The 12770-nt window shown below is 30.2% G+C and overlaps 1 protein-coding gene across 1 annotated transcript; it reads right to left on the reverse strand.

Annotated features, from left to right (window-relative positions):
* Positions 1-11634: 11634 nt before the first annotated feature.
* On the reverse strand, positions 11635-12196 carry LOC149566847 (uncharacterized). The gene is made up of 2 exons (XM_089816541.1): positions 11852-12196; positions 11635-11754 (listed from the first exon to the last, which is right to left on the reverse strand). Exons 1-2 carry the CDS (start codon positions 12194-12196, stop codon positions 11635-11637), a joined length of 465 nt encoding a protein of 154 aa, XP_089672667.1.
* Between the last annotated feature and the right edge of the window lie 574 nt (positions 12197-12770).

Here is a 12770-nt window from a genome sequence, read left to right on the forward strand (position 1 = left end):
ATATATCATAGATTAAAAAAGAAAATTGAAAACAATATCAATCAGCATGCCATCACATTACCATGGTTGAGTTTTAAAAAGATCAAGATCAAGACATCATCATGACATGACAATCATAAACCCTGAGCCTCTGGTAGACATCCTAATTGGTCAACAACTAGTCAACCCAAAAACCAAAAACAAGAAGCATTGAGAAAACGCAATGCAAGCACATGTTTTTGGTTTGCTAATAATACATAGTTGTATTGAGTATGAAGGTTTCAGTTTATATTTTCAAGAATACTTCAAGTGTATAGGATTTATCATTTGACCTACAAGTCAACCTGTTTGTTCCCTCGATAGCATTATCCTTCCATTGTTTAAAATTACATTCTAAAAATAACTAAAGGATAAATATTTACTCATTAAACTAATCTTCATTGTCCCTTAACTAAACTTATTCACTTTATTAATTAATCTTAATTAAATAAATTAATAATGAACATAGGTATGACTCTTTATGATTCTAACAATACTTAAATAAAATTGAACTAAATATTACTAAAATTTAGGTCTCTTAATTTACTCATTATAATAATTAAATCATCGCTAATAACCATCAAAATATCTAAAGTCATTATTCAAGTCATTAGAATAAGACTTATCAATCTTCGATGTAAATACTTTACAACTTCGTTAAAAGAATCGTATCAATTAAAACTCTATTACATAACTTGATTATTAATATCATAACTAATAATTCAATGATTATTATCAAGGGAGAAGACTCTCTTCTACCCTGTGGATATCCCATTTAAATAGTTGGGTCAATTAAATTTAACCCCACCCATTTAATTTTGATCTTCAATAAATAACTTACAAATTGAATTCCAATAATCAATTAGCAATTCTAATGAACCCAGTATTATTGAAACAATAATTGCATAATTCAAAAAACTAGATTTATAATATATTCTATTGATTAACCTTAATCAAACTAAATTTAATTAAGTTAATTATTAAATTCTAAATATATAAAAGTATATCTAAATACTTTTAAATCATTTATCAATTTACCATTTCGAGAACCCTAAAATAATTGGTAACTTAAAATCCCAATAACATTATTTGATTAAATTTATTAAATCTAAAAATAAAACAATATTATTTACTTAAAATTTAATTAGCTTGAATATTCAAATTTCATTAATATAATGTTATATATATAATTATATTCCTATATATATATATATATATATATATATATATCATATAGTAATCAATAAATAAAAATTACTAATATAAAATTGAATTATAAAATTCAAATCATAATATTGGGCTTTTAAAAATAAAGGAAGCGATTTATAAAGTTTTTTTATGAATTGATATATTTATCACTATGGCATTGTTATATATAAAAAGATGTCGTGTGGGCCCATACCCTATCGCAGGGCCTACGACGGCAGTCGCACTACATGCGATAACAGTACGAGCAAGTGCCGGACACAACCTTCAAAGGAGATGGGGGTAGAGGGTGGGTAAACCAACCCCTCCCTAATGTAATTATTTTATTTTATAAAAACATTTACAATAAAACATTTGCAGTGTGATTTTGACTCTTACATGTATATTTTAAAACATTATTTAAAATCGCTTTCCTCAAATGAAAATCACAATTCGGGTTTTATAATAAAGTTTTCGTCTACAATTTAAGCGCACACACACACACACACACACACACACACACACACACACAAACACACACACACACACACACACACACACACACACACACACACACACACACACATATATGCAGTTGGCTATCAAACATTATTGCAAATTTTTATTAACATATATATGTGTGTGTGTGTGCAAATTTTATATATATTTAAAAAGAGAACACATATAAATTTTAAACGAAAAGAGCTTTCTAATTATTTAAATTAAGAATTTTCCCTTTAAAATAATTCTTCTCTAACTTTACCCATTATTCCACCTAATAGGTTTTCCTATAAATTTTAACCCTAGCTCCTTAATTTCATTGGATCTACGCATATGAAAGTTACTCATATAAAATGAAAAAATGCATATAACCAACATATAAAAATCCTCAAAAAGCATCCAAAAGACATGAAGAAGATAGGAAGTGCAAGAAGCATAAATAACATAGGCCAAAATCACAAGTGTCTACCTGGACACTGATGCTAAATCCCTTCCCCTCAACATCTGCAGAGCAAGCTCCTTCCTTCTCCAATGTTACTGGGGTCCTCCAACACACTCTATAAGCTTCTAGGAGTGCTTGAATATAAAGAACTCTCAGGAAGCACCTAGAATGTCTCTAGAAACAACCAGAAGGTGTTGACAACTAAGCATGAATCTTTTCCAACCTTCTAGATAAGTCACAAGGTTGTAGACACAATGTGCTTAATTTGTGCGCTAACTCCTGTGTTGTTGACATATGTGCAATCAAAAGGCGCGTTTACTCTTAGGCAAGCTTATAAATTTTATTTTAATTCTTTTATTACTTTTATTATTATTATTTATTTATTACTTTATTATTATTTTTATTATTATTAATTTTAATTTCTTTTATTTATTTGTTTTCTCAATTAATTCTCATTTAATTAATTAAAATCAAAATATCTAAAGATCATGATATTATATTATTTTTTCCCAAATAATTAAATTATTAACTAAATCTTTTAATTTTAGACTTAATTAATAAAAAATTCACCATAGACCTCCAAGATAAAATATGAAAACCCATCATAGAACAATCCATACAAAATTAGTCGAAAGGGTTAAAAATCACGAATTATGTCATCCGACGCATTCGGAAGGTAAAATATCTCAGATACTTGTACTACCTCTCTAGGACAAAAAGGTTTAAGGGTTTAGGATTCAAACTTGAGAAGTTATCTCCCCTCTCTTACCATTGAGATTGTGTGATAGGGTACACTCATCCTAGCAATTCAAAGAATTTGATACTCGGTACCTGCAACCTACATAAAAATCATGTATGTACATACAATATACATATGCTAAGCTAAATATAAAATTGTAGGAAGTGGTGCATCGTATAAATCTCGACTAGCAGGTGACTACCACTCCCTTCCTTAACCACATCAGTAACGCCATACATAAGAACAAACACGCACACCATACACATGCTAGTATGGAGTAAGTATCCATAATAAAACACATGTGATAATAAACCATCCAACTAATCATCATCAATAATTAAAAATAATGTAATAATCATCATACATATATGGAATGTAGAGTCTAAGTAATCTCATCATACATTAACTGAATCCATAGCACAATATCTGATAGTCTCAAAATAATGCTACTTACCATCAACATAAAACTAGTCTAAAAGAGTTCAACAATGATAACAATAATATGCCCAAAAAAATGTGAACGAGGGTAGCCACTACATCCACCCACCCTTGAATCATTTCCCCCTGTAGGGGAATATGATTCCACTGATTACACTACAACACACCTAGATCAATATGATTCTAGTTTAATGATAAACTAAAAACCATATTGATCCAATTTGCATTCTCTTAACAACTACTAAAATACATCCCTTAATACATTCTAAACAAGAGCAACATAATGCTTGCAAAGGCATACTACCTTAAAAAATAGATACAAGATACATGTTTTGAAAATGAAATAATTTTCAATTTTTGTTTTGCCTATGTTTAGGTTTAAGTATAATTTTAGTTTGAAAACTAAGTGTAGCATATGCAAGTAATAGTTTAAGTTCTATTTTAGTTCACCTTGTTCTCTAGTTTGAAGAGATACACATAATAATTCAAAGTCCTAGTTTTGTTCCAAAATACCCAGAGCTCCCAATGGGCTATGATACCAAATGTAACCCCCAAAGAATTAACCTAAAGTTTCACTAAGTTTAGTAGAATTTATTTTATTTTTTTAATTTTTTTTTGAAACGTCAAAGTAAAACCATTCATAACATAGTATTGAAAGCAATAACAATATTTAACTAAAAATAAACCATAAACATAAGTGGTTACATTCTTAAGGATCCCTTAACGTTGAATCACATCTAAATTAACTATTAATGAATCCATCCAATACTACATCCACATGATATAATAATAAAAATTCCAATGTTGATAAATTACATTTTCGAATGCTCAATCATCCACTGTACATTTCATAGGGTATGAAAGGCTTAAAAGCATATACATATTTGAAATAAAGTATATCATCATTCTAAATCTAATCCATGATGCAAGAAAATTAAGGTAATCACATGTCATACATGATATATCATCATAAAAGATAACCATTTATCACAAACATAATTAACTAAGTGCACGATTCCTCCCAACAATAAATAGCATCATTAGACCATCTTGGGTCCTAGCCATCCCTCCATGCATAACATTCAAAATCATCGAAGAGATCATCAGTATTAACATAGTAGGAATGTCACTCCTAAATCATACTACCTCATATGTAGAAAAGAAATCTAACATCTAAAGTAAAGCATAAGATAATATCATCTAACATATGCAAATCAATCAATGTAAGGATACATGTCCACCATCATAATCCTTGATCAGAATGAAGATAGATGCAACAAACAATGCATCAACCACGATGTCTCAAATGAATATCAAATGATAAGATTGGAAAAGCACTACCACCCGACCGTGTGGAACCTAAATGGTCTGCTCCCACTAAACTAAGGAGATAATCTCAAGTACCAAACAGGTTATCAAAACACATAACACAAATGCTCTCTAAGTCCAGGAATCATAAAAGTATACTAATTCAGAGGTTCCAATCACAAAACTGACATCTAATCCCAAAGGCACACAAAGACATGTAGGAAACATACTATGCAAGCGGGAAAGTTTCATCACATGGATCATGCTAGAGTTACCCTGTTACTCTCCCAATATACCCTGGCCCCCTAGTGATCCCTGTGTGGCCACTAGTATACTCTCATACTGATGTGGCATACTATGAAATGCAAGGTGGCAACCAAGAATTCTCTCTACTCCCATCCTAGTCTATACTAGCACTCGAGGCATGGGTGAGACCATACAATTATCTTATTAGGTTCAGTTAATCCCCATTTAGTGTAAATGTTTTCACTTATTAAAATAACTTACAATGAGTTACCCTAGCAACCACTTAGGGCCCCGGCCCCCACTGCAAGCCACTTCCCAATACTACAAGTAGATAACATACCCCAAGCTCATGGAATCATAAATCACAAAATACCAAAAGATAATCCACAATATAAACATCAAATCTCCATGAGTCAACTAAAAAGCATCCCTAGATAATCATGACCACAACAGTTCGCTATTGGCAATTAAATGTATCCCTGATAACCACAAAAGTCATTGGTTCTTAACAAGTAACCAAAAATTATCTCAAAGTAATACTGATCGAAGACTCCAAAATGGTTGAGTCAAAACATGTCACAACATGACATCAGATAATAATTCCATCTCATCAAAGTAACTGGAAATCAATCCAATATAGCTGATCGATAACTCATTACAAGGTTACATATATCATAACTTAAACAAGAAGATTGAAAACAATATCAATCAGCATGCCATCACATAACCATGGTTGATTTTTAAAAATATCGAGATCAAGAAATCATCATGAAATCACAATCATAACCCCTGAGCCTCTGGTACACATCCTAACTAGTCAACAACTAGTCAACCAAAAACCCAAAACAAGAAGCATAGAGAAAACATAATGCAAGCACATGTTTTTGGTTTGCTAAAATTACATAGTTATATTCAGTATGAAGGTTTTAGTTTCTGTTTGCAAGAATACTTCAAGTGTATAGGATTTATCATTTGACCTACAAGTCAACCTGTTTGTTCCCTCGTTAGCATTATCCTTCCATTATTTAAAATTACATTCTAAGAATAACTGAAGGATAAGTATTTACTCATTAAACTAATCTTCATTTTCCCTTAATTAAAATTATTCTCTTTATTAATTAATTTTAATTCAATCAATTAATAACGAACATAGGTATGACTCTTTATCATTCTAACAATACTTAACTAAAACTGAACTAAATATTACTAAAATTTAGGTCTCTTTATTTAATCGTTATAATAATTAAACCATCACTAATAAAAATTAAAATATTTAAAGTCATTATTCAAATCATTAGAATAAGACTTATCAATCTTCGATGTAAATACTTTACAACTTCGTTAAAAGAATCATATCAATTAAAACTCTATTACATAACTTAATTATTAATATCATAACTGATAATTCAATGATTATTATCAAGTGAGAAGACTCTCTTATACCCTATGGATATCCTATTTAAATAATTAGATCAATTAAGTTTAACCCTCCTCAATTCAATTTTGATCTTCAATAAATAACTTACCCATTGAATTCCAATAATCAATTAGCAATTCTAATGAACCCAATATTATCGAAACAATAATTGCATAATTCAAAAACTTAGATTTATAATATATTCTCTTGATTAACCTTAATTAAACTAAATTTAATTAAGTTAATTATTAAATTCTAAATATATACAACTATATCTAAATACTTTTAAATCATTTATCAATTTACCATTTTGAGAACCCTAAAATAATTGGTAACTTAAAATTCCAATAACATTATTTGAATAAATTTATTAATTCTAAAAATAAAACAATACTATTTACTTAAAATTTAATTAGCTTGAATATTTAAATTTCATTAATATATATATATATATATATATATATATATATATCATAATCAATATATAAAAATTATTAATATAAAATCGAATTATAAAATTTGAAGCATAATACTGCGCTTTAAAAAATAAAGGAAGCGATTTATAAAGTTTTTTTTTGAATTGATATATTTATCACTATGGCACTGTTATGATAAAAATATTATTGCAATTTTTGATAACCATATATGTGTGTGTGTGTGTGTGTGTGTGTGTGTGTGTGTGTGTGTGTGTGTTTGTGTGTGTGCAAATTTTATATATATTTAAAAGGAGAACACATATATAACTTTTTAAAAAAAAGGGTTTTCTAATTTTTTAAATTAAGAATTTTCCCTTTAAAATAATTGTTCTCTAACTTTACCCATTTTTCCATCTAATAGGTTTGCCTATAAATTTTAACCCTACCTCCATAATTTTATCGGATGTAAGCATATGAAAGTTTCTCATATACAATGAGAAAATGCATATAACCAACATATGAAAATCCCCAGAAAGCATTTAGAAGACACGAAGAAGACAAGAAGTGCAAGAAGTGGGAATAACATAGGCCAAAATCACAAGTGTCTACCTGGACATTGATGCTAAATCCCTTCTCCTTAGCATCTGCAGAGCAAGCTCCTTCCTTCTCCAACGTTCCTTGGGTCCTCAAACACACTCTCTAAGGGCCCGTTTGGTTGTAGGAATATGAAATTAGAATTAGCATCTAGAATCCTTGATTTGGGATTTTGGAACTTGAAATCCATGTTTTGGTTTTGGGAATTTGATTTAGGCCCATTTGGTTCACCAAGAATTCAATATGAGAATATGCATTTCCTCCGTTTGGTTGCACATTTAGGAATTGGAATTGGAATACCGACATGAACAAGTTATTTTTTTAAAGATGTGAATGAAATATATTTCTAATACATCATTTTAGAATGATTACACATTACATGAATATTTTTAAGCAATTATATTTATTGTAATCAAAATTGTGGAATAATTGCGTTGATAATATTTAATTTAAAATGGATAATTTTAAGTTATATGTAAAACGCAAAAGTAAAAATTTTATGAAGTCTATATAATATGTGAATTTAGTGCTAAACATAAATAATACTACTAATTTCTAATAACTTTATAACTTATTATTTTGAAGAAAATTGTAGAATCTAAAACCAACGAAATCTCAAATTTTATCTAAATTTTGTATTGTAAAATTTAATATAAAATAGAAAACGCAAGTATGCTTCTAATAATACAAATATATAAAATGTAAGGTTAAAAAAATAGAAATAAATATAAAATAACATTTGTGAAATATAAAATATCTTTTAATTTAACTAGAAAAATTTAAGTAGTAAGAAACAAATATAAAAAATATTGTACAATATTTAAACAAAATAATATTTAAAATGAGTTGGAATATATAAGAATTGTTGAACATCGTTATATTATTTGTATTTTTCAAATTTTTTTTACACAACATAAAATATATTTTATTTATAATTTCTCATATTTCAAATTTTCATATAATTTTCTTGAGACCATTAATTTTGGAAAAGAAAGTCTACTAATTTCAAAATTTAAACTAGGAACTAAATTAAATTTACAAATTTTCTTTTAACTCAACTCATAAAACATATAACAAAGTTTTATCTTTATTTAATTTTTCTCGAATAAGGTTTCAATATACAAGGTCAAGTAAGAGGCCAAAAGGCAACACAAAACATGTAATAAAGTTGTATCTGTATTAAGCTCATTGTCGAAAAGGGCCCAAAATACAAGGCTGAATAAAAGGCCAATAATTACACATAGAAGGTAGCGTAAAAAGATAATTTCAGCCTCTCGTGCCTGAAACATTTTACACATTTCATCATACATTTCATATTTTGTCATTGAACCAATGTTAGCTCTGGCCACCTCTCGTGTCTTACACATTTTCCACTGGTTTTTTTCATTATGAGTAGTTGTAGAGTCGAACCACTTGAAATGTCCACAACCTTCGCTCCCCTGCAATACAAAATATTAGTTCATACTAATATTATTACATGTCATTATTTTGAAATGTACAATACATAACATGTCATAATTAATAACCTTTTTACTCTCAGGACAACACCAAAATTCGCGCTCTGGATTTTTGCTCGTGCGTGACACTTTTATTATGCACACCCCTGCACCACATGGGCAAATTATAAATGGGCACAAATTTTGAATCCATGAATCCTAAATCAAAAAACAATGCATCATGTCTTAATTGGTGTAGAGGCCAAACAAGCATACAAACATTCATGAAATTAGTTGCAAGGAGGATTTATATTGTTATACGTACTAATGTATAAATGTTATGTAATAAATAGTAAGATAAAATGTTTAATCAAGTGTCTAAGATGACCTTAACTTGTTCTATCTTGACTTGGTTCAACTATGGAAAACTTCATGAAGTCCAATAAAGTGAAATTCAAATAGAACACCACCCTTCCACGTGATTTTAAGATGAATTTGATCTATGGTCGTGTTGAACCTACAACAGTTAACAGCAGTTGATATCCAACCAGCAACATGTTAACAGTAGTTAAAATCTAATATCCAACCAGCATGTTAAAACAACAGTTAATATCCAACCAACATGTTAACAACAATTTTATCCAACCAGCATGTCAGCAACAGCTCTCCAACCAGCATACATCTCAAACAATATGAGCAACATGATGCAATGGAGCATAGAATTTTTGATACTATTGATATAGAAAAAGAAATGTGATTCATACATTAGCCACAAAGAATTATGAATACAACAAAAAAAAAGTTTAGCGCCAAAGTGAGATTACAAAAAGATAGAAGGGCGTCACATAAGTATCTCATTCATTTCCAACAAGAGTAAGTCTATTTCTTCTTTGAAAAAGGAAGGAACACAATAAATATGGTGCCTTAGGCACCATGACCTCACTCCAGACTCCATTGACAAAATCAAAGGCAATAATACTATAAGGCGTAGCTGAGGTGAGGCAGTAGATAGTCCCATTGCAATAAACTGTGTCATTGGTGGGTGTCCATGGAGCCAACCTCACAACATATTCACAAGGAACCTCCCCATCAATGTTCCATGAATCTGCTTGATCTTGGCTTGTGCAATGATGGAAGGTTTCTCCATTGCTTTGAGATTGGATTGCATACTGCAAAATCTTGGCAATCCCCAATTGAACTCCCCTTCACAAGGAGGAAACCTCCAATTGTTGCCACTAGGATTCTCAATGACTTGGGAAAAAAAGTAGTGGAATGAAGTACCACTTATTCAAGATAGGATTATAAGCAGAGCAGCAGTCCCTGCAGTTGTATGTAGACAATGAAAATAGCCAAATATATAATATGATTAGTCTAAATGAAATATTTGAAGATTTTAGACTTCACAAAATTATAAAACTTTATTAGAAATTTTTTTATCAGACCTATAAGATAATTAAATTAAATAAGCACAGGAAACACACACTCCATATCTCACAAAATAAAACCTCATACCCAACTGGTCAAATATAATTGTCACATATCAACATATAAGCAAACATTGCATACAAAACTATAGTTGTTTCATAAAAGAAAGGAAAGTTAACTTACTACTAATTGAGGCTACTTGGTTAAATGCGAAACAGACATAGCATAATTGGGGCTCAAGATTGAAGAATCACCAAATCTTCTTTGTGAACTAAAAGCTGTTGAAGTATTCAAAATAAAATCTACTTAACATGCTGCTGCTAATTCAAGGATGTAACAGTAAACCTCTAGACTGGGTAATTCAAATCCCGACCACAATTCAAAATGTAAGAAAAGCACCTTAGTATTATTTTTATGTTAGTTTTGATAAGTTACTATAAAAATCAAGGATCTTGACACCATATTTTGTTCAGTTAAAAAAAAGATCAATGTGAAAAGCTCATAATATCTTGTAAGGAAAAACATTAGTATACGTTTTAGCACTTTGCAAATGTGATGGTTCAAAAATCAATCTGCCCAAGCTTCATTCCTATTTTTGCACAGTAAAACTATTTTTCCCTCAACAATTAAGATCTTATCCTGTGTGCTATCAATAGCATTTATTGAGCTTAGAATATTCCTCTTTAGAGGCATCTAGAATGAATCATCTCTATGAGTAAGAAGAAATAGATCTTGAATAATAGATCTCCAACAATAAGACTTTCAAAAGCATATAGAAATGACTATAATGATCGGGAACAATAGATGGATATATAAAACCATACGATTATATTCAGATCATCAAAACATAATTAACAATGCCAACATAAATATATGGACTGTATGAAATAAAACCATACGATTATAAATCTGTAAATCCTTGGTCACATCCATCGAATGTGATGCGAACCACCAAAATTAAGCAACATCCAACTGTTATAAAATGATTGTCATAACTATTTCAAACATAGTAACTAAAGCCCTAAAAACTTCATTCGAATATATTCTGCCCTCTCATCATCATTCATAATCAAGAACCCTTTGGCTCTATCAGAATCAGCCACAAAGGTGTCAAATGCCATAATCAGTTCACTAGTGGCTTTTAGTGTAGCATAGACCTTTTCCAAATCTTTTGTCTTACGCTCTCCACTCAATTCAATAATTTGGGACTTGAGGAGGGTCTCATTTAACTTATCGATTGAATGAGACATCCCGTCCATAGAATTAGCCATACTAGCCTTCATCCTCTTCGGCCTCCTTGAGGATGATGCTGAACGAGTATGTTTCCCAGTTGCTGTACTAAACTGATTGGATGTTGGAATACTTGTATCTTCTGCATCTAGATGAATAGCAGCCCCAATAGGTGTAAGAATTTCATCATAATGATCATTAAGATTGACTGTCTCATCCATATTGTGTCCTTCTTCTACTTATTGTGTAGTGCCGGCAATGGCACCCTCAACAATATCATTTCCCACAATCAAGGCAAGGTCATTATAGTATTGGAAAGATTGCCTTTTAAACACTTTCACACTTTTAAATTCCTTCCTCTGCATGTTGTCAAAGATATGTAATTTTTCATTTGATTATCAATAATAACTTAATTAGTCATTAAATAACATTAAAATATTCAAATGGGCATGTTACCTTAAGAAACTCATCCCAAACAGTTTCATCAGCATCCATAGATTGCGTAGACTCATTCCATGCAAAACCACTAGTATTTTTCAGCTCCTTCATTATTCTGTAACCTTGTTTCCAAGTTTTTAGTTTATTTTTGAAATTGTCCTTAGACAAGCTCATGTTCATATCTGCATTAAACTTTCTTTCAATAGCTGTCCAGGCTTCTTTTTTGAAGCCTCCCTCTCCTTTCCTTCCAAGCGTGACTTGTACATGTAGCAAGTCCAAAAGCTTACGTTCCATACACAGTTTCCAAAACACCATTTTCATAGAAGGTGGTGTTTTAGCGACTTGAATGTCATCATTATCCATGCTCATCAGAAGCGCTATATATGACATCAACTATTGTGTAAATTTGCAGAGGGTAAGTTAAAAACATGTGTATTATAGTGTCTTGAAAGTCATTACACGTAAAACACAATCTTTTAAAACTCATTTGAAGATAGAAAACATAATTGTGCATAGACAACTTGAAAGGAGACAACATCTAAAGTTAGACCAGAAAATAGTTAGCCTATGGTGGATGGAATAGAAAAAAACAGAATGGGGAAATATGCTTGAGTAGCAGCTCACCAAGATTCTATATCCCATATCAAACATGAATGAAAATGGTTAGCATAAACGTGAATGAAAACATCTGTGGACAACAACAAACAATAAATTTTAAATCAATTCTCTTGTACTCTCAATTCTCTGTCATCGCCAACTTTCATCCTTGATTAATGAGGGCATTCACATAAAAATTGATGATATCTTCCTCTACAAACAATAATTTACTATGTTTAAGCCTATATTAATATAATCCTGCCTACACTTTATTAGCATATTTGTAGATTTGCCTATATTAAGAGTACCCACTTCATTAAATATTATCATGCTTATTATC

Source organism: Cupressus sempervirens, chromosome 3, assembly GCF_028749045.1.
Source record: "Cupressus sempervirens isolate cs-2001-9-10 chromosome 3, ASM2874904v1, whole genome shotgun sequence".
NCBI classification, from domain to species: Eukaryota; Viridiplantae; Streptophyta; class Pinopsida; order Cupressales; family Cupressaceae; genus Cupressus; species Cupressus sempervirens.